General features: G+C 44.4%; 1 protein-coding gene across 1 annotated transcript in view; it reads right to left on the bottom strand.

The window, feature by feature from the left end:
• Positions 1-19,647, bottom strand: part of WDR86 (WD repeat domain 86) — a 38,356-nt gene extending 18,709 nt beyond the window's left edge. Inside the window, exon 1 of the mRNA XM_006873704.1 lies at positions 19,485-19,647. Within this exon, the coding sequence (XP_006873766.1) occupies positions 19,485-19,647 (163 nt within the window). The remainder of the gene's footprint in view (positions 1-19,484) is intronic.
• Positions 19,648-22,987: the final 3,340 nt, after the last annotated feature.

The raw sequence follows: 22,987 nt of genomic DNA, 5'->3' as shown, positions 1-22,987 counted from the left end.
GGGGGGAAGGATTGCATGGAGGGGATTGTAACCATGGCAATGAGACGATATACGATAGAATGAATGTAAAACTAATGTAAACTATCACATTAATTCACAATAAAAAAATAAAAAAAAGCTGTAGGTTTGAGTCCACCAGAGGCACCTTGGTGATCTACTTCTGAAAACTCAGTGATTAAAAACCCTATGGAGCAGTTTTACTCTGACACACATGGGATCACCACAAGCTAGAATCAACTCACTGACAACTTCAAAGATATAAATGGAAAGATACTGTGTACTCATGGATTGGAAGATGTTATTAAAATACCAGTACTATGGAACCCTGGAGTTCTGGTATGGTGCTATGGGATAAAGCACTGGGCCACAAGGTTGGTTTGAACACCAAGGTCAGCAGTTCAAGCTCACCAGCCACTCCTTGGAGACCCTATACAGGGTAGCTATGAGTTGGAACTGATTCAACAGCACTTAGCAACAACAATAATACAGAACCCTCATCCATGGCTGGTGGGGATGTAAAATGGTACAGCTATTGTAGAAAACAGCCTGGTGTTTCATCACAAAACTAGATGTCACTTGTTGCACGCTTAGAGATGTACCCTAGGGATCTAATAGAAGTGGCACGAACAGACATATACACAACTATGTTCATTGCAGTATTACTCACAATAGCAAAAAGATAAAAATAACCTAAAAGCACATCAATGGATGAATAGATCCACAAACTGTGGTCCATGCAAATGCACACAGTGGATGATAGCTCAGCCAAAAATACAAGGAAGGCCCTGAGACATACAGTAGCAGGGATGAACCTTGAGTCCAAAACAAACAGATAAATGTTATATGTTCTCACTTTTATAAAATAACCTAGAGAGATAAATGGAGTCCTGGTGTGGTGCTGGAGGATTAGCACTGGACCATTTACTGTAGGGTCATTGGTTCAAACCCACCAGCCGCTCCTTGGAAATGCTATACAGGGTTGCCATGAGTCAGAACCAACTCAGTGGCACTTAACAATATTAATGATCATTAGTGGTTACCAGGGATGTGGTGGGGTAAGGGGAAAAGAAGTACTCCATAAGTAGTAGTCACTTTTTGCTTCTAGTAGTGGGAAGGGTGGGACCAAACGTGGGTGGAGTTTGCATAGCATGTAATCAATGTCAATAAGCTATATGTAGGGAAAAGGGATGAATGGGCAAATGCTCAGTTGCTTGCAACAATAAAACAGCCAAAAAAAATATTAAAAAGGAAAAACGGGGTGTCGGGGAGCAGAGCTACAGATGTTCACACTAAGTAGACATAACCAATCACTTCATGGACTCCTGATACAGTGTTGTAGGATCAGCACTGGACTGTAACCCACAAGGTTGGCAGTTCAAACCCACCAGCTGCTCCTCAGAAATCCTATACAGGGTTGCTATGAGTCAGAACCGACTCAACGGCACTTAACAACAACAAATCACTTCATTGGATTTGTTTCTTGATTTGGGGGCTTGGGGCAGTGGTCTCATGGGACAATGCAGTCAATTAGCATGATATAATTTAAAGAAACCATTTTATTGTGCTATAGGTAAAAGGTTACATAGCAAATTCGTTTTCAAAATCAATAGTTCATACACAAATTGTTCCGTGACATTGGCTTCAGTCCCCAAAGTGTGTTAGCACGCTCCCTATTTCCTCCCTGGGTTCCCCATTTTCATTCATCCTGTTTCCCTTCTTTCCTGTCTTCTGATCTTTGGTTTTGGCCAAATAGTGCCATTTTGATCTCTCATATTGGTGGATCTGAGGCACACATTCTTTACACTGTTTGCTTTACCATTCCATTTCATATTTGGCTGGAAGGTGGTCTTCCAGAGTATCTTCAGTTTCAAGTTAGAAGGTTTTTTCAGGGTAATAGTCTCAGAGGTTCCTCTAGTTTCCTTTTTACCAGTAATTCTGGTCTTGTTTTTGGCTTTGAATTTTGTTCTACATTTTTTTAACCCATTCTAATTGGGACTTCTATTGTGGTCTTGGCCAGAGTGGTCTGTAGTAGAAGCCAGGCACCATCTAGTTCTGGACTCAGGTTAGAGAGGGCTGCAGTTCATGCAGATCACTAGTCCTGTAGGCTAATTACCTTCATTCTTCTATGCTCCAGGCAGGAAGAGACTAATAGATGCTTCCTAGATAATTGCTTACAAGCTTTTAAGAACCTCAGATCAGATTCACCAGAGTAGAATGTAGAATATTATCTTTATGAACTATGTTTTAACCATTGACTTAGATGTTCCCATAATACAAGAGCGCTTCCCAAAATTCAGTCAAATGGAATTTTTCCGTAAACTTTTGGAAGCTCTTTTGTATAATTTTCAAAGTTTATGTTCTCTCTCCCTATAAGATGAGTATCTGGGATTTTAAAAGCTAACAGCAGCCATCTAAGAGGCAACTGCTGGTCTTTATTCATCTGGGACTAAAGAGAAGTAAGGAAACCAAGAATCAGCGGAGAAACTGAACTATAGGAGAAATTGTCTTCATGAACTACTGCTTCCTCATTCTGGAGACCAGAAAATCTAGATTGTGCTACAATAGATGAGTCCAGACAAAAAGGGGGAAATGTGGAAAAGAACTTCAAAATCTAAAAGAATTAAGGTTTACTGAGCTTACTGAGGCTGGAGGAATCTGCGAAACCATGCCCCTGGACTGCTCTTCAGACCGTGAATTGAAACTATCCCTTGAAGAAGTCACTTTAAACTAAGTAACAGTTTAGCCCAAAGAGTAAAAGATTATTAGGCTTGCTGTTGTTGTTGTCAAGTGCTGTTGAGTAGGATCTGACTCACAACAACCCAGTATAGGGTTCCCGAGGTGTGGCTGGTAAAGGAATAGCTGACCTTGTGGTTCAAACTGATGTTGTGGTCCAGTGCTTATCCTATGACGAGGACTGTGACAGAGTATTGCATTAAAAATATATATGTTTATCTATATATTTAAGCCTAAACTTGAAGGATTTGTTGGGTAAAATTAGCAACGTGGTGGCTCCATAGGATAAGCACTGGACTATAAACCACAATTTCAGTGGTTTGAGCCCACCTGCATAAAAAAGATTGAGTCTTTAAAAAAGTTTCCAAAACCCTATAAATTAGAATGGACTCAACAGCACTTAACAACAACAAATGAGTAAACTACTGAATGATACAGAAAGCATCAAAAGAAGATACACTGTATCAAAAAGAAATGGTCACTATTCAACCATTTCAAGAGGTAGTATAGGATCAAGAATCAGTGATACTGAAGGAAGATGTCAAAGTTGCATGGAAGGAACTGGTGAAAAGCAAGCGGTTCCAAGAATTGATGGAATCCAACTTGAAATTTCTCAGCAAACTGATGTAGCACTGTAGGTGCTCACTCATCTATGTCAAGAAATTTGGAAGACAGCTACCTGGTCAACTGACTGGAAGAGATCCATATTTGTGCTCATTCCAAAGAGAGGTGACCCAACAGAATGTGAAAATCATCAAACAATATCATTAATATCACATGCAAGTAAAATTGTGTTGAAGATAATAAATAAGTCTGTAGCAATATACTGAAAGGGAACTACCAAAAAATCAAGCCAGATTCAGAAGAGGATGTGAACTAGGGTATCACTGCAGGCATCAGATGGATCTTGACTAAAAGCAAAGAATACCAGAAAGATGTTTACTTGTGATTTATTGACTATGCAAAGGCTATTGACTGTGTGGATCATGACATGTATAACATTGCAAAGAATGTATATTCCAGAACTCTTAATTGTGTTCATGAAGAACCCACATATAGACCAAGAAGCAACTGTTCAAAAAGAACAAGGGGATACTGAATGTTTTAAAATCAGAAAAGGTATGTGCCTGGGTTGTATTCTTTCATCATACTTATTTAATCTGTATGTTGAACAAATAATCCAAGAAGTTGGATTATATGAAGAAGCACATGGCATCAACATTGGAGGAAGACTCATTAACAACCTGCGATACGCAGGTGATACAACCTTGCTTGTTGAAAGTGAATAGGATTAAAATAATCAAAGACCACAGCCTGCAGTATGGATTGTACCTCAATGCAAAGAAAACAAAAATTCCTCACAACTTAACCAATAAATAACATCATGATACTGTTGTAGTTAGGTGCTGTTGAGTCAGTACCAACTCATAGCAAACTGATGCACAATAGAATGAAACACTACCTGGTCCTGCGCCATACTCATAATCATAGATCAATGGTGAAAAAATTGAAGTCGTCAAAGACTTTATTTGCTTGAATTCACAATCAATACTCATGGAAGCAGCAGCAAGAAAGCAAATAATGTATTGAATTAGGTAAATCTGCCACAAACGACCCCTTTTAAATGTTGAAGAGCAAAGATACCAGTTTGGGGAGAAAGGTGCATCTGATCCAAGCTATGTGTTTTTAGTAACTTCATATGTATGTGAAATTTGGACAGTAAATAAGGAAGACCACAGAAGAATTGATGCATTGGAGATATAGTGATGATGAAGAATATTAAAAGTACCATGCATGGACTGCTAGAAAAGCAAACAAATCTGTGTTGGAAGAAGTATAGCCAGAATGCTCCTTAAAAGCCAGGATGGTGAGACTTTGTCTCTCACACTTCTGACATGTTATCAGGAGGGGCCAGTCCTTGGAGAATTTCTGGACATCGTGCTTGGTAAAGCATAGGGTCAACAAAAAAAAGGAAGACCCTCAATGAGATGGATTGGCACAGTGGCAGCAGCAAAGGGCTCAAGCATAACAATAATTGTGAGGATGGTACCGGACTGGGTAGTATTTCATTCTGTTGTGCACTGGGTCACTCTGAGTGGGAGCCAACCAGATGGCACCTAAAAACAACAATCTATCTAAGATCAAAGGGTCAACAGTCATTTCAAAACATAGATGAAAAGGTTAAGGGTTAAGGAGTTTAAGTAAATGGAAGTGGAACGACTAGATCAGAACACAATGTGAAGACTGTAACTAATGCTAATGGTCATTAAATTATGGAATGTAAGTAGGTTTTACTGTGCATATTTTTTTACCAAAAATCAAATTAAATATTAAAAAAAACATGCCAATACTACATGAAGCAATCTACAGATTAAATGCAATCCCTATTAAAATTGTAATGTGCTTTTTAAAGAAAGAAAACCCATCCTAAGAGTATCTGAAACTTCAAGGGACCTGAAACAATGAAAACTTTGTTCTTGAGAAAGAACAAAAACTCACATTTCCCAACCTTAAATTAGTACAAATTTACAGTAATAAAGACTGTGGGGTACTGGCATAAGGAATGACATACAGACCAATGGAATAAAATAGTCCAGAAATACATTCTCACATCTACGGTCAATTGATTGTGACATGGGTACCAAGACCATTCCATGGAGAAAGAACAATCTTTTCAACAAATCATGCTGGAAACACTAAATTTCTTCATGCAAAAGAATGGAGTCTTACACAATATGCAAAAATAAACTAAAAATGAATCAAAGTCCTAAGTTGTTTTTTTTTTTTTTTTAAGTTTTTATCGTGAATTAAGTGAAAGTTTACAGGGCAGATCATCAGTTTTACATTACATAAATCATATACTTTGTTTCATTACAATGATCATAATCCCCTCCATGTACCATCAGTTAACAATATTTCTCTCTATTCATTTTTTTTCTCTCTCTCTCTCTTTTTGAACACTCAGGCATATATAATAATTTAAACAACCAAAGGGCACATTCTGCAAGTCTGCCTCCTGGCCACCAGCTCTCAATCCCCCTCTTCCCATGAATCTAGCACCCTCAGCTACTCCCTCTCTCCATGTCCCCATATCTGCCTCCATCTTTGGTGTTGCCATTTTCTGGATAAGATCCCGCATTCCGCTTGTGCTCTTCTCCCTCTTGATGGTCCTAAGGTCCTCTGTTTCTGGACTGTAAAATTAACCACTCCCCTGCTTTTGTTATAAAACTTCACAATTGTGACAGTCGCAATTAGTCATGATAACAATTACTCACTATTGAATCATAAGGATCTTATATCCCCATCTCTTTTTACCAGACCCATCTAGACAAGATGAAAACTATTCAGTGGGGACTCTATCTTCTCCCACACACTTTTAAACTAAACTCCCTTTTAAAACTTTGTAGGCCAGTCACTTCGTGCCTTTATCGCCCCCTCATTTTAGGTAGCCAGTGTCTAAATTGCCCGTCCCTATCTACAGAGGGGATAGCATTGATACTAGATGTGAAGACTCCTTCCTTCTCTGTTGGTATTTAAAACTACTTCCTTCATGAGTATAGGTCAAATTCATCCAAGTGTAGCAATTTATACTCATTTCTTTTATCAATAATTGTTTTCTTTTATATCTTCCTCTAGTTGAGTTCTGATTATCGAGCCATCGAGGCTAGGTAAGATGGGTACTATCTACAAGTTTGGGTGTTCTTGTGCATCTGCCCTCACTTCATATCAGTTGGATGCTTCACTCTCAGCTCTAGCCTTCTGTGGCTATGTCCTCGTCCAAGGTCTCAGGTGTCCCTAAGTCTCACCACACTTTGGACCAACCAGCCCTTCCTCTTCTTTCTCTCATCTCCAGGTCAATGGGAGTCTATGGAACTTGAACTCAGCCCATATCTTCATTGCTGCCTTTCCCCCTCTTCTACTCGCCAGTAGACCAATGTGGTCAGCAAGCTTACATGCCTGCTCACATGTTTCCTTTGAGTTTCAGTCCTAGAGGGGGATTTTTCCTATAGGGACTTGATTGCTTGCCTTGATGGCTTCCCAGCAAACAACTTGCTTATTTTTGTAGTAGCCAGTCATACTCCCATTTTTGTTTTGGGTTGTTCCTGATGATCTTTCTTTGAAGATATATGTTCTGTCACTGTAGCTGTTCCAGACTGGTCTGCTTGTCCTTTCTAGCGGGATGTCCCACCTCATTAAGTTCTGGATGGGGCTCAGGATTCCACCTAAGGTCCTATACACTGAAAAGGCTCCACAACAGGACTATTGCACTGGGCACAAAGTCCTAAACTTAAGAGATAAAACTCTAACGCTCTAGGAAGACAACATAGGAGAAAAGTTGCATGGCCTTGGATTTGGCAATGGTTTCTCAAATATAACATTGAAAAACAGCAGCAAAATAAAAAATAAACTGGACTTCACCAAAATAAAAACCTTTGTGTACCAAAGGACACTATTCAGAGAGTGGAAAAACAACCCCAGAATGAGGAAATATTTACGAATCACATTATCTAATGAGAGTTTAATACCCAGAATATATAAAGAAGTCCTACAGCTCAGCAACAAATGACAAACAACCCATTCAAAAAAATGGGCAAAGGATTTGAACTGACATCTCACCAAAGAAAATATACAAATGGCCAACAAGCAGATGAAAAAATGATCAGCATCATTACTCTCTGTTGTGTTGTTGTTCAGTGCCGTCGAGTAACTTCCGATTCATAGCAATCCTGTGTAGTGTTTCTGAGGAGCAGCTAGTGGGTTTGAACTGCTGACCTTGTGGTTAGCAGTCCAGCATTTATCCTACAGTGACACACCAAGACTAGGGAAATGCACATCAAAACCACAGTGACATACCACTGCATACCAGCTGAATGACTATTTTAGAAAAACAGAAAATAACAAGTGTTTTTAAGGATGTGGAGAAACTGGAACCCTCATGCATTGCTGATAAAACAAAAAACCAAACCCACTGCCAACAAGGCGACTCCAACTCATGAGTAGGGACCCTAGGTAGGGCTTCCAAGGCTGTAAACCTTTATGGTTTGATGCTGTAGAATAAGCACTGGACTGCTAACCATAAGATTGGAAGTTCAAGCCCACCAGCCACTCATTGGAACTTACTTACCAACAACAACAACAAATTTATGAGAGCAGACAGCCTCGTTTTTCTCCTACAGAACAGTCAGTTGGATTCGAACTGTTGACCTTTCAGTTGGCAGCGCAATGCATAACCCACTATGCCATCAGGGTGTGCACTATGGTGCAACAACTGTGGAAAACAAAAAGTTAAACATAGAATGCTGTTGCAGACCGTGTAAGACTAGTCAGAGGTTCGAGGCCCTCTAGGGCCGAGTGTAACAAATGAGGCCACTGGCAGTTAATGGCAAATTGCTTTCATATTAATATTCAGGTATATATATTAAATTAATACACTGGAGCCTTTGACAATCCACAGATAAATGTGGTATTTTCCTAAAGCCAAGACTAAAGGTTGCAAGGTTAAGCATTTCTCCAAAGGATTAACTAAAAATGTCTTAGCTACTTCACAGCTCTTTGTTCCATAGACAAAGAACCTATCCTCCCTAATCCTTTTCCAGGTGCAGCCCATTCACCTGGGCGTCTGGAGTCCTCCTGCAGACCTGGCTCAGGAAGCCAAAGCAGCAGGACTCTGCCCAAGCTTTTGTCTTTATCTCTCACCTTCCCCCAACTATGCTCAGGGGCTATAGATATGTTAATTGAGCCTGAGAATCCAAGTTGCTGGCCTGGGATTCGAACCAGCAAAAGCACAATGTAAAGTTACCTGAATGTCTGGAAAAGTACTGATGTTAGCTGTACCTTGCCTAAGTCCCTCCCAGCTTGGTGTGAGGCTCCTCCCCTGAATAAAGCAGAGGCCCGGGCCTCCCCAGGTGGCATTACTGGTTGGCAGGCATGGAGTAAAGATCAGTGCATTACGGGTTGGAAGGCATGCAGTAAAGATTGCAGGGCAGTGAGTTGCTGCCTGCAGAGGCCACGATGCCTGTAGTCCCAAGCCTGTCTATCAGTGATGTATCCACCCTGGCTTTGGGGTGCCTCTTTGTCTCTCTCTTTGTCTCCTTTGTCTCTTTCTGTGTATTCTTGATATATATGAATCGCCGTCAGGTATCCTCTCCTCGTGAACTGAACCCCAATGTCGAGGCGGGTCCCCGACAGAATGCCATGTGACCCAATAATTCTACTCTTAAGTATATCTCGCAAAGACTTGAAATTAGATAAATTTACGCCAATGCCCACTGCATCGCTATTCACAATAGCCAAAATTGTCAACAACCCAAGTGTTCATCAATAGGTGACTAGGTAACAAATGAGGTGTATGCATACAGAAAGATCATTCTTCAGCCACAAAAAGGAATGAAGTTTTCATACATAATGCTTATCAGACATCAAAACGTCCTAAGCCCTGTGTACCTATAAATGTGACCTCTTAGGAAATAAGGTTTTTCTTTCAAGAGATGTTACTGGTTAAATTAATGAAGTCATACAGCAGTTTGTTGTTGTGAAGTGCCGTCGAGTTGGTTCTGATCCAAGCGATCCTGTATACCATTTCCGAGGAGCGGCTGGTGAGCTTGAACTGACGAGCTTGCAGTTCAAACAGCTTTGCAGTTTGGTGCATTAACCCACAGCACCACACCAGGACTAGGTGGGTCCTATTCCCTTCTGGGTGGTATCTTATAAAAAAGGAGAAGAGACAGTGAAACAGTCCCACAGGGAGAAGACACCAGGTGAAGATGTAGCTAAAAGCCAAGGAATGACAAGAAACACCCAGAGTTAGCAGAAGCCAAAAGAGACAAGGCAAGATCTTTCCCTAGAACCAACAGAAGGAATAAGGTCATGTTAACACCCTGAATTGGGATGTCTAGCCTCCAGAACTGTGAGACAGTAAATCTCTGTTTTTGAAAGCTACCGACTCATCTTTTGGTATTTTGTTACAACAGCCTTAGGAGACTTAAGAGAAGTCAGATACAAAGCGACAAACAGTGTATGATTCCACTTCTCTGAAATATCTGGAATAGGCAAATTCATAGAGATAGAAAGTAGATTAGGTGTTACCAGAGATTGGGGAGAGGGAGAAATGGGGAGCTATTGCTTAAGGGGTACAGTGTTTCTATTTGGGATGATAAAGCATGCTTCTTGGAAATAGATAGTGATGATGGTTATACAACATTTGAACCATCATGTCAGGGGATAGGCTAATAAATGTTACTGAATCTTACACTTAAAAATGGTAACATTTATGATAAGTATATTACTACACAAAAAAAGAGGTAGAGGTAAATTTAACACAGACAGGGGAGAAGGCAATATGAAGACAGAAGACAGCAATTTGAAGATACTGATCTTGAAGACTGCTATGTTATGGCCACAATTTAAGGGAAACCTGGAACCACCAGAAGCTGGAAGAGGCAAAGAACAGATTCTCCCCTGGGGACTGGAGGGAGCACAGCCCTGCCGCCACCATGGTTTTGGCTCAGTGATATGATTTTGGATTTCTAGTTGCCAAAATTACAAAAGAATACACTCTTGTTGTCTTAAACCACCAAGTATGTGGCAGTGTGTGAAGGCAGCCACTGGAAACAAATACAGGTACCAAGACGAAACAGCTACCATCTGCTTTCAGTGAGTGCACCTAGTGCTGGAGGGAAGACAGCCCACAGCACTAAGGGGCAGTGCTGTGGCAGGGGACAGGGTCAGCACTCACTTGGGCAGGGGTGGAGTCCTGAAAAAGGAAAATGGCCTGCATGGCACAAGGATGGAGAAGGGTATTGTGGGCCGAGGAGCCAGCACAAGCCAAGCAGGAGTGGTCCTTCAGGGTATAGGCTAGAGAGCTGAGTAGCTCACTAAAGCTGCAGGCATGGTGAGGGCATGCATTTAGGACAGTTCACAGGGTTCTGGGATTGTGGCTACCTGTACCAGAATGCTCTGCTAGCTGGCATCCATGATACTGGGTTACTGGGGACCAAGGCTCCCTTTCTATTTGGCTGTCTTGGCAGCTTCTGGGTACCCAATCTTAGCAGGACTTATTCTTCCAGGACAGAAGGGTCCATCTTGGAAAACAACTTTTTGACAGAAACTGAATCTGTATATTTCTGGGAGGAATGCAGGGATCAGACAATCAAAGAACAGTTAGAACTAAAAGCCATTTGCAGATGAGGAAACTGATGAGTTCAAATACCCACACATTTGGAGTCCTGATGTGGCACTGTGAGTTAATGTGCTGGACTGCAAAGTCAGTTTGAATCGCAAGATTGGCAGTTCAAACTCAACCAGCACTCTTTGGAAACGCTTCACAGAGTCGCTATGGGTCGGAACCAACTCGATGGCACTTAAAAACACCAACAACAGTTATTACATTAAGGATTTTTATCAGATTTGAAAATGTATATAGATGTAGTATCAGGTAGACAGAGCTGAGCATCTCCTGGCTCATATCCTGCTGATTCACATATGTTTTATGTCCTGGCTTAAGCTTACTTACTCTTGGAAGAACTCAACTTCCTGGGTTCTAAGGGGGAAAAATGTAAAAACAAACAAAAACAATAAGAAACAATTTTTTTTTTTTTACATATCAGATACCAGGCCTCTAGGAATAAAATGCTTGTACAAATTAAGTAAACAGTTAAAGAAACTACAAATTGTGTTTCCCTTAAAATACAAGTTGGTTTAAATTTTCAGAGCAAAATGTATTTGGTGACACACAGGACAGAACTTGCCCACCCGAGAGAGTTTATACTTCTGGAGTGTGGTATGGTACTGTAGAATTTAAACACTGGACTGTTAACCACAAGGTCAGCAGTTCAAACCTACCAGCTGCTCCTCGGAAGCCCTTTACAGGATTACTATGAGTTGGAACTGACTTAACAAAACTTAACCACACCATCCTGAATGCGCCCGATCTCATCTGACCTTAGAAGCTAAGCAGGGATCAGGCCTGGTTAGTACTTGTACTTGGATGGGAGACTGCCTGGGAATACTGGGTGCTGTAGGCCTAGGAGTCCTGTCATGGCACTGTGGGTAAATGCTCTGGACTGCAAACCACTTTGAACTGTAAGGTCGGCAGTTAAGGCTCACCAGCTGCTCCTCGGAAACCCTATGACAGCTTTGGGTTAGAATTGACTAGATGGCATCTAGTAACAATAACAATAAAGAGCTTATAAAGTATTTTAGGATCATCAGTACACTTTCCTTGACAGGGGATTAGTCCAGCATCTGCATCCTCCCCCTGCTGTCAGGAAGGCTCAGAACACTGCCAAGAAGGAGCCATCTGGCCAGGACACTCAGGAGGGACTGACTCAGAGGTGATGGGCAGGTGGATGAGGGCCCACTGGTCTCTATAAAGGGGGTTAACTCAGATCTGCTTCATCCCAAAGCCTGTTGTTGCGCCCCATCACTTGGCATCTTAACAGCAGGAAGGTCCCGCCAGGGAACTGTGGTGTAAGCTGTGTATTAAGAAGCCAAGAAAAGTACTTAAGAAAAAGCAGGGCCAGGAAACCAGGGTTCCTCGACCCAGCAAGCCATAGTCGTGCAAACAGGAGACTGAAATCAAGAAACTAGAGCTGTTTGTGTGATACGTTTAAGGAGGAGCGAAGAGGATTTATGCCCTGATTTTGTCTCTATAAAGACACATGCACATAAAACGAAGACTTGAAGCAAAGAAGCAGGCAGGACTTAAGTGTCTGATGTAGGAACATGTCACCTGTGAGTCTGGGGGCCCACGGTCCTCTTAGCAGGCCTGGGGAGAGACCCTGTGGCCTCAGGGCTCTCTGGTGGGCAAATCCCTTCAGGCTTGGTTGTTGTGTTTATAAAGGCACCCACCCTTCATCTGAAAATACACCGGGGATGAGTCATGCCTCAGTATGCAACAGCACAGGGGTGGGATCTGACCTGCAGGGGCCACACCATGGTGGGAGATCACACCTGCCACCAAGGGTTACTAGAATGCCTGTGTCCTCCCTGTCACCTCAGATATGGGTTAAGTGGAAGCCCTGGAGGGGTCCAGTCACCTCTCCAGGGACCCACAGGGCCTTAGTCATCCAGCTATTGGAATTGTGCAGATCAGCAAAAAAGCCAAATGAAAAATAAATATTTTTGAAGGGATAGAGAATGCAGATAAGATGCAGTTATGTTGAAAAGAACATGCTGAGGCTACAAGGATCCCTGCCAGGACAGTCGGTCCTATCCCCTCCCTGCCCACACCCCCTTTCCTCCCCAGACTTACTGCCCTTGCTGGAAACTTCTGGTCCACAAACATTAGAAGTGAGCTGAAACACTACACAACAGAAGGCAGACTACAGTCGGCACTGGGGCCTCAGGCAGCTGGCCAAACTAGATATACCCTTTGACTTAGCCTCCCTTCCCTCGAAAAAAGTGTCCCAGTTTTGGACAGCAAAATATGTGGCCTCCCTGGCAGACACATGACACCGCAGGAAAAACAAATAGTTTGGCACCACCCCAATTTTCAGCATAAGGACTCACCAAGAGGCATCTTTACCTAAGGGCCTAGCAGGCAAGACCATCCCTGAACTGTGACCAAGCTCCCCTTTTGCTCTTCAAGTCTCTTCCTCTCTCCCCTCTGCTCTTTGCACACCCCTCCCCACTATCCCAAAGGTGGGTCTGTCCTCCCACCTCAGCTGGGGTCATTCAGCAGGGTACCAAAACACCCTCCTTAAGGATTGGTGTGTCCTGAAACCAAGGTCATGTCTCCCCAAGGAAGCCCTCCACAGTTGTTTCGGTGCTTCGGCAAGTGCACCCAATGCAGCTCCTTTAGGCAGGGATTGGTTATAGCCCTCCTGGTCCAGCTAGGGCACTGTGGTTCTCTATTAAACTCTTTGGAGGGTGCCATTTTGTTTGCTGCTAGGAACAATTGAGAAATGGGTCTAGATTCTAGAATGTTTGACTAAGGGTCAAACCAAGGGGTTAACACATACCTCCCATGCTGTGAGCTTCTAGTAAATAGGAAGATACCATTTGTACACACAGGATTAAAAACAAGCATGTTGGAAGATGCAGTTTGAACTAGCACTAAAGAGCCAACATTTTCAGGCTGATTCCCTTAGTGGCAACAGAATAGGATAGGAACTGCTATTTGGGGAACCACTGCTTATCTTCAACACATTGATCCAATGAAATGATCTCAAATACGTGGATGGGACCCTGCTTTGGAGTTGTAAGATAAGCACTGGACTGTTAAACATATATCAGCAGTTCAAACCCACCAGCTACTCCTCAGAAAACCCTATACAGGGTCACTGTGAGTCAGAACCAACTCAACAGCACTTAACAACAACAATAATGGACAAAATAGAGAAGAGGGGATGGAAATACTCCTATTAAAAACAATTCTTCACAAAATGATTGACAATTTAGCCTTCTTTTTCATTGTGAGGAAAGCCAACTTCATTTCTTAAAAAGTGATTGTGCCAAATTAAAATATGGGCAAAAGAAATGAATAGACATTTCTCCAAAGATATACAAGTAGCCAGTAAGCACACAAAAAGATGCTCAATCTCAGTAGTCATCAAAGAAATGCAATTCAAAACTGCAATGGGGTACCATTCACACCCACTAAAACCAAACCCAAACCAGGTGCTTCCATGTCTCTGCAGACTCACATGGACCGCACGTGTTTCCAAATGGAACAGTTCTTCCTAGGAGTTTCAGTGGCTGTGACCTTTTGAAAGTAGTCTTTCTTAGTACTTCTGGGCGGATGTGAACTACCAATCGTTCAGTTAGAAGTTGAGAGCTTAACTGTTAATGTCACCTAGGAATGGTTCTTATCAGAAAAATGGAAAATAACAGGTGTTGGTGAGGATGTGGTGAAACTAGAAACCCACATCATTGCGAGTGAGGCTGTATAATGGTGCAACCACTGTGGAAAACAACTTGGTTGTTCCTCAGAAAGTTAAACAAAGAACTACCATTTGTTGTTAAGTGCCATAGAGTAAGTTCTGACTCATAGCAACTCTGCATACGGTTTCCGAGGAGCTGCTGGTGGGTTTGAATTGCTGACCTTGTGGTTTGCCGTCCAGTGCTGATCCTATAACACCAAGCTAAGAGTCCCATATGATCCAGCAATTCCACTCCTAGTATACATCTCAAAGACCTGGAAACAAACACTCAGATAGATGCATGCCAGTGCAACAGTATTCACGGCAGTTAAAAGGTAGAAACAACCCAGGTGTCTATCAATAGGTGAATGGATAAACAAAACCAAAATGTAGTGGAACACCACTTCGTCAAAAAGAGAAAGAAAGTTCTAATACATACAGTGGCATGGATGGATGCTGAAAACATTATGCTGAGTGAAATTAAGTCAGACACAAAAGGACAGATACTTTCTGATCTCACTTACATGAGATATCTAGAATAGCTAAGTGTAGACACCGCCATTTATTAGTGGTGAGCAGGGCGCTAAGGGGAGTGGGCAATGGGGGAGTTATTGCTTACAGGGTGCTCAGTTTCTGTTTGGGTGATGAAAAATATTTGGAGATGTAAAGTGGTGACAGTTATAAACATGGTGAATATACTTAATGTCAGCAAAATAAACATAAAAATGTTTTAAATGACAAATGTTTTGTTATATAACAGTCAGCTTAAAGCAGTTCTTGGGAAAACTTCATAATCTTTGAATCCCATTTTCCTAGGAACTTTCTGAAGCCCTCGTATATTACCTCTATTGAAAAGTGACAGGCGTGTTCCCAGCTCCTCAGAAGCAGAGGTGCTGCGTGGAAGGAAGCTCACCTGTGGTGCCCACACTCCAGTCATACAGCCTGTTCTTCCAGAGCCTCAAAGTTACAGACAAGGCACCTACCAAGCATCCATCCTCCATTCGTCTGCTCCATCCCACTCCCTGGTCCCAAGCTTTCCTAAACAGCCTTGTAAGATCATGAGAGGGCTTCAAAAAGTTTGTGGAAAAATGAAATGAAAAGATCATTTTAATTTTATACAGTAAAGACCCCTGCCCCCTATCACCTCTGTTACCTGAACTGAGCAAGCTCATCTTCAGATGACAAAAGCATGATGGCAGGGGGCCCAACCCCACCCCTCAAGCCAGGAGTGCAGGGTTTACCAACCCTCAAGCATACACTGGGATTGGCACCCAAATCTAGACTAATCTGGCATCTTCCACAAGGGAGGAGTGGAAAGAGTACTGGATTTGAGTCAGCCTGCCATTGGTGAGTTAGCCTGTGGTCTGGGGAAGAGAAGAGTCACAGCGGGTTAGAGGCCACCCCCCTCCACTGGCCAGCTGGTGACCTCAGACCCCAGTTTTATCACCTCACTGTGCCTCTGTTTCTGTAGCCCTGCAGGAGGATGATGACAACAGGGCTCACAGGGCTAATACCTATAAAACACACAGGATTTGTTGTTGTTAAGTGCCATCAAGTGGGTTTGACCCATAAAGACCCTGTATAGGGTTTCCAAGGAGTGGCTGTGAGCTTGAACCACTGACCTCTTGGTTCAAACGACTTTGCAGTCCAGTGCACTAACCCACAGCGCTACACCAGGATACCATGTGGTAAATCAATAGATCTGTACTTGCCTGCTCTCATCTGTAAGTGAGTAACAGACAGAGCTTATTAACATAACTAAGCGTATAGACGGCTATAATAACATAGAAATTACTAGACAGATGCTCCACAAAACGAAACCCATTGCTGTAGAGTCCGTTCTGATTCATGTTGACCCCATGTGTTACAGAGTAGAACTGTGCTATAGAGTTTTCTTGGCTGTAATCTTAAAGGGAAACAGATTACCAAGAGCTGTTGGGTGGGATTGAACCACCAATGTTTTGGTTAGCAGCCAAGTACAAACCATTTGTGCCACTTAGGGACCTAAACAAATATTAAGTGCAAACCCAACCCACTGCCACGGAGTTGATTCTGACTCCCTGTTACCCCGTACAGGGTTTTCGATTCAGTCAATCTACAGTAGCAGACAGCCTCATCTTTTTCCTTGAAGCAACTGGTGGGTTTGAACTGCAGATCTTGCACTTAGCTGTTCATTGCTTATTCTACAGCATCACACATTAATAATTTGTTGCTGATACAAAAAGCATTATTTTGAGGGGGGCTGGCAAGACATTGGCCTCCTTGAAGGGTTCACACAGAAGTACCATCAGGCACACAACAGATTCCTTTGCAAATTAAGCCAATTAGTGCTATCTCAGGAGAGGGGAAGGTTGCCTTCCCCCCTATAGCCTTGAAACTTCTTGAAGTACCAACCCCTCTAGTTGTTGTTGTTGTTGTTGTTGTTGTTGTTGTGAAGTGCCGTCAAGTCGATTCCGACCCATAGCGACCGTGTATAGGGTTTCTGAGGAGCACTGGTAAGCTTGAACTGCCGAACTTGCAGTTCAAATGGCTTTGCATTCTGACACATTAATCCATAGTGCCACACCAGGACTCCAACCCCTCTAGTAGCAGACAAAATTTAGTAGAAGCATTTTCCTGCTGAGTGGGGTGGTCTCAATAGGGGAGCTGCAAGGCCTCACTGGGAGGTTGGTTTCTGTGCACTAATGGGATAGCAGCTATGAGGCCACCACAGGGGTATGGAAGGACAGAGGTGGGGAGTGTGCAATACCAGCCACTGGACAGGGGATACAGGTTAGAGGAGAACTGAGCAAGAGTGGGCAGAGGCAGGTGCCCACAGGTTAGAGTCTGGAAAAGTCTGCAGCTCAACTGGAGAGGACAATTGGTACAGGCTGGACTCCCATAATGGGCCCCAGACCAGTTGTGAATCAGATACTCCCAGAAGTTTGTTAGAAATGCCAGTTCTAGTGGCCTCTCCCATGGGAATCACAGGAGTTGGGCCTAAGAATCTGCATTTCAGAAAGTCCCACAAAAAACTCATGTTTGGGAAGCAATGCAGATTGGACTTAAAATTTATAACCAGTTTGGCCATAAGGTTGGTTTGAACCACAAGGTCGACAGTTAAAACTCACCAACAGCTCCTCAGAAATCCTATACAGAGTTGCTATGAGCTGGAACCCACTCGACTGTACTTAACAACAGTCTTAACTGAGTGCATGTGTGTTGGGGGTAATAAGGGAAGAACATGTGTCAATCTGTGATTAATTCTCCCTTATCCACATTAACTCCTAAATTAACAGGTAATCAAAAATGAATTCTGTTTGGCTTTGTAATTATTTTTATTTAAAAAGAAGAAGATCAGCCAAATATTGAAATGAATTTGATGGCACTTGGTTTGTTTTTTTGGTTTTGGTGTCTATATAAGCTGCAAGGGCCTGGGTTAGGCCACCCAGGATCTGCTGATTATTGTGGAAAAGTCAGCCCATGATGTAGAGCTGTACACAATGCAGAGAGCTGGGTGCCTCATCAGGGAACTGTTCATGGAAGAAGGGGCCCCTGTAGCAGGCTTGTTGTTGTGAAGTGCCATCGAGTTGGTTCCAACCCATAGGGGCCCTGTATAGGGTTTCCAGGAGCAGCTGGTGAATTTGAACCTCCGACCTTGCTGTCCAATATCCTACAGCACCATGTATTTGAAAACAATGTATTATATGAGGATGCATCACACACAGAGGTGTGACTGTTTCATGAAACAGTTTCAGACCTACTTACTGGGAGGTCACTGTGTTCTTACTATGGGCTTTTGTCAAAAAGCCTACACTAGCTGGTCCTGGTGTGGCGCTGTGGGCTAATGAGCTAGACTACAAAGTTGGTTTGAACTACAAGGTCAGCAGTTCAAACTCTTCAACTGCTCCTTGGAAACCCTATATAAGGGTTGCTAATAGTAGAGCTCTGGTAGCGTAGTGGTTACGAATCGGGCTGCGAACCTTAAGGTCAGCGGTTCGAAACTACCAGCCGCTCCGCGGGAGAAAGATGAGGCTTTCTACTCCCGTAAGGATTTACACCCTCGGAAACCCTGTACAGGGTCGCTATGGGTCGGAACCGACTCGACGGCACTTAACAACAACAACAATAGTTGGAACGGCTCCACATCACTTAACAAATTGATTAAACAGCTTCTTGAGAAACTGTGATCTATGCTGTTGTGTACCATACAGTCAGTTTCTACTCATAGTGACAGGGTTTCTGAGAATGGTTGGTGGATCTGAACTGCCCACGTTAAGTTTAGCCTGGTTACTAGCCCAGCGCTCATCAGACAGCACCACACCAGGGCTCGCTGTGATCTATGTTGTTGTTGTTAAGTCCGGTGACCCCATGTGCATCAGAATGAACTATACTTTACTGGGTTTGCAGGGGCTAGTTTTTTGGGGTTTTTTAAAAAAAGAAATAGTTCCCGAAGACTTTCTTCATCCCCAGACCTTTCAGTAAGCAGTTGAGCAGGTTAACCACTTGTACCACCCAGGAGTCCAAGCATGTAACACGCCCCTGATAAGTAGCAGCTCTAGTTACCAAGTGACAGGGACAGGGGAGAGAAAATGTCTGGCCAAAGGTCACAAGGCCAATGTAAAAAATGTGAAGGGGCTGTTTAGCTAAGCCTTACGGAAACGATTTCTTTTGTTCCTTAAGTGGTTTTAAAGGTAATGATTGAATGCGGTTGACTAATAAGAGACCCTAGCCCCTTCCACCCCCCCACCCTCGAAGGAGCGCAGCTTGTCAGCGCAGCACCTCCAAGTGCACCCCTCACACCGCTGAGGGGCTTGGGGGTGGGCCAGAGTGCATGTCATTTTGCATGTGCTGTCCTGGCCTGGCGGGGGTCAGGTGGGAGGACGACAAGCGGCAGCTGCGGGGTTCTACCTTGGAAGAGGGCGCAGCACTGGCCGTCCGCGGTGCTCCAGAGTCGGGCTGTGCCGTCCTCGCTGCCAGTCAGCAGGCGCTGCCCGTCGGGGCTCAGGCTGAGCCAGTTGATGCCGCCTTGGTGATCTGCGCAGACCCTCAGGGCCGACCCACCGCCTCCCATGCCGCTGGCTGGACAGCTACGGGGGAATGGCCCGGCGTCCGTGCGGCGGATCCCAGGGGTGACCCTGGCGGCCAGTGGCCATAACTGGCCCGAGGCTCCGCACGAGCCAGGGGTCGGTGCAGGTCGGGGTCGATGAAGTCTCCGTCTCTGCCAGGCAGCAGCAGCCGGCACCCACCTGAACAGGCCTCCCCACCCGCGCCAGCGCCAGGCCGGCCCCTCCTCTGAGCCCACCCTCTGCCGGCCCCGCCCCTCTCCCCGCCTGGGCCACTGTCCTTTCCGCACGCCCCTTCCCCAAGCCTGAGAGCAGGGAGGGTGGAACAGAGGAGGACGGAGATGGGGTGGGGATGGCGTGAGGTGGTGGGAGGGGCGGGAGGTCGGGCCATCAGTCCAGCCCCTAGGGTCTCGGGCAGACAACACGGCCCGGTAACCACACTGGAGCTAGCCTGGCGTTCAGCCCTAGGCGCGCAGCTGAAGGCGCTTTGGGGGCGCCGCCCGGCCAACCCGAATGCGCCTCTAGAGGGAAACCAAGCGCACACCAACAGCGGTCGGGAAGTCCCTCAGGGGTCTGGTTGGAGGGCTAGGGCCGAGTGGGAGGGGTGGCCTGTGTATCTGATGACCTCCAGTAGGTACTGTAGAACCCATAGCCCGAGCTCCGGAGCCCTGCCGGGATGCGCTGCTGCTTCCCAGCTGAGACCCTTCAGGTCTTACATTGTTAAGTGCCCCAGTAGGTTCCCAGTTTTGAATTATTGTGAAGAGGACTTGAAATATTTACTTATGAAGATTAAAGAGCACAGCCTTCGATATGGATTGCATCTCAATGTCAAGAAAACAAAAATCCTCACCACTGGACCAATAAACAACATTCTTATCAATGGAAAAAGGATTGAAGTTGTCAAGGACTTCATTCTTCTTGGATCAACTATCAACACTCGCGGAAGTAGCAGTCAAGAGATCAGACGACGTATTGCACTGGGCAAATCTGCTGCACAGGAACTTTTTAAAGTATTGAAGAGCAGAGATGTCAGCTTGAGGACTAGGGTGCGCCTGACCCAGGCCATTGTGTTTTCAATAGCCTCATATGGATGCGAAAGCTGGACAGTGAATAAAGAGGATCGTAGAAGAATTGATGCCTTTGAGTTGTGGTGTTGGAGGAGAATACTGAGGGTGCCATGGACTGCCAAAAGAACCAATAGATCTGTTTTGGAAGAAGTGCAGCCAGAGTGCTCCTTGGAGGCCAGGATGGCTAAGCTTCGTCTCTCCTACTTTGGACATGTAGTCCGGAGGAAACAATCGTTGGAGAAGGATGTCATGCTGGGTAGGGTGGAGGGTCAGAGAAAAAGAGGAAGACCTCCAACGAGATGGATCGGCCAGGTGGCATCATTGATGGACTCGGGGGTGGCAGCGGTGGTGAGGTTGGCCCAGGATCGAACATTGTTTCGTTCTGCTGTGCATGGAGTCGCTATGAGTCGGTTCCGACTCGATGGCACCTGACAACAACAACAAGGTTCCCAGTAGGGTTTCCGAGGAGGAGCTTGAACAGACGACCTTGCAATCCAGTGTATCAACCCTCAGCGCCACACCATGACTCCTATGTTATTGTTGTTAAGTACCGTGGAGTCGGTTCCGACTCATAGTGACTCTGCACAGCTTTCCGAGGCTGTACATCTTTGATGGGAGAAGAAAGTCATCTTTCTCCCGCGTCCCGTGGAACGGCTGGTAGTATCGAACTGCCAACCTTGAGATTAGCAGCCCGATTCATAACCACTACACTACCAGAGCTGCTTAGGTTAGGAGAATTCTCCAGAACTTCCAGGGCTCTGCCAAACATCTAGACAGGCAAACAGCCGATTGGATTCTGAGGCATTCTCTAACCATGACTACTGGACTTTCCTTCTTTTATTTGCAAATGTGTAAATCATCTGGTTCCTCAAGTTAAAGAGCTTGGGCTTTATTCTAAGGCAATGGAGTGCCTGTTAGGATTGTGGTGGTGGTTGGACACATAACAACCCCGTGTAGTATTTCCATAAATCTTTACAGGAGCAGAAAGCCTCATCTTTCTCCTGTGGACCTACTGGTAGACTTCAACTACTGACCTGTCGGTTAGCAGCCCAGTTTGCGACCCACTGGCCAACACAGGGTGCCAGCACTCCTTAATCAGGACTGTAAGAGGAGCATTATGACGGAGTTTGGGATGGTTGCAAGAACCTTAGTGGCAATGTGGAGATGAGTTGAAAAGAGGCAGGACACTGGAGGCTGCTGTGATGACCCAGTAAGAGAGGAGAGGGAGACACAAGAGCTGGGGTACTCAGGAAGTGGATTTCAGAATGGTGTGTGCAGTGAGGGGAGCAAACACTGGGGATACCTCCCAAGTCTACTCTGAGTTTATTTTAGAACATGTGGACTTGAGGAGGCATTAGGACATCCAGGAGTGAGAACCCATGGAAGGTTGTGAGGTTTCCATTATTGGTGTGCCTGAGGGCTGAAGCTGCTGGAGAACATGTGATGATTCTGAGGAATGATCAAACCAAGAAGATGTTTAAATAGAAGAGTCCCAGGATTGGGAAGAAGCCAGGCATTATATTACCTGAATAGCTAAATGGGGGATGGGGGGTGGGGTGGAGTGGGCAGGGTGTTTCCTGGGTCAAAGGTGTGGCAATGTTCATTCTGTCTACTCCAGGAAAATAGCTACTCGTTTGGGAGACAAGATGAGTACACAGGGAGAAGCTTGTAAATGTGTAAGTAATTTTCGAAGAGGGGAGGAAATGGTGGTGATTCAGGTTTAGAATTCTCCCATGGGGAAGACCTACCTGCATTTGATTCCAGGCCAATGTACCTCATTTTCAGCCACTTACCCATCTATCATTGAATAAGGAAGACCATAGAAGAATTGATGCTTTTGAGTTATGGTGTTGGAGGAGAATATTGAAAGTGACATGGGCTGCCAAAAGAACTAATAGATTTGTTTTGAAAGAAGTGCAGCCAATAGATTTGTTTTGGAAGAAGTGCTCCTTGGAGGCCAAGATGGCCAAACTTCATCTCTCATACTTCGGACATATTGTCAGGAGGGACCATTTGCTGGAAAAGTGTATCATGTTTGGTAAGGTCAGAGAAAAAGAGGAAGACCCCCAGCAAAATGGATTGGCCAAGTGGAAGCCTCGATGGACTCAAGCATGGTAACAGTAGTAAGGTTGGCCCAGGATCGGGCAGTGTTTTGTTCTGCTGTCGTAAGTTCATTATGAGTCAGTGCCGACTCGATGGCACCTAACAACAACAACAACAACCTCATCTATCAGGGAATGAATTATGTCCCTCAAAAATAATGTGTATCAGCTGTGTGCTG

The sequence above is a fragment of the Chrysochloris asiatica genome, unplaced genomic scaffold, assembly GCF_000296735.1.
Source record: "Chrysochloris asiatica unplaced genomic scaffold, ChrAsi1.0 scaffold00249, whole genome shotgun sequence".
NCBI lineage: Eukaryota > Metazoa > Chordata > Mammalia > Afrosoricida > Chrysochloridae > Chrysochloris > Chrysochloris asiatica.
Note: the sequence above shows the minus strand (reverse complement) of the source record. Positions and strands in the feature narration are given on the sequence as shown.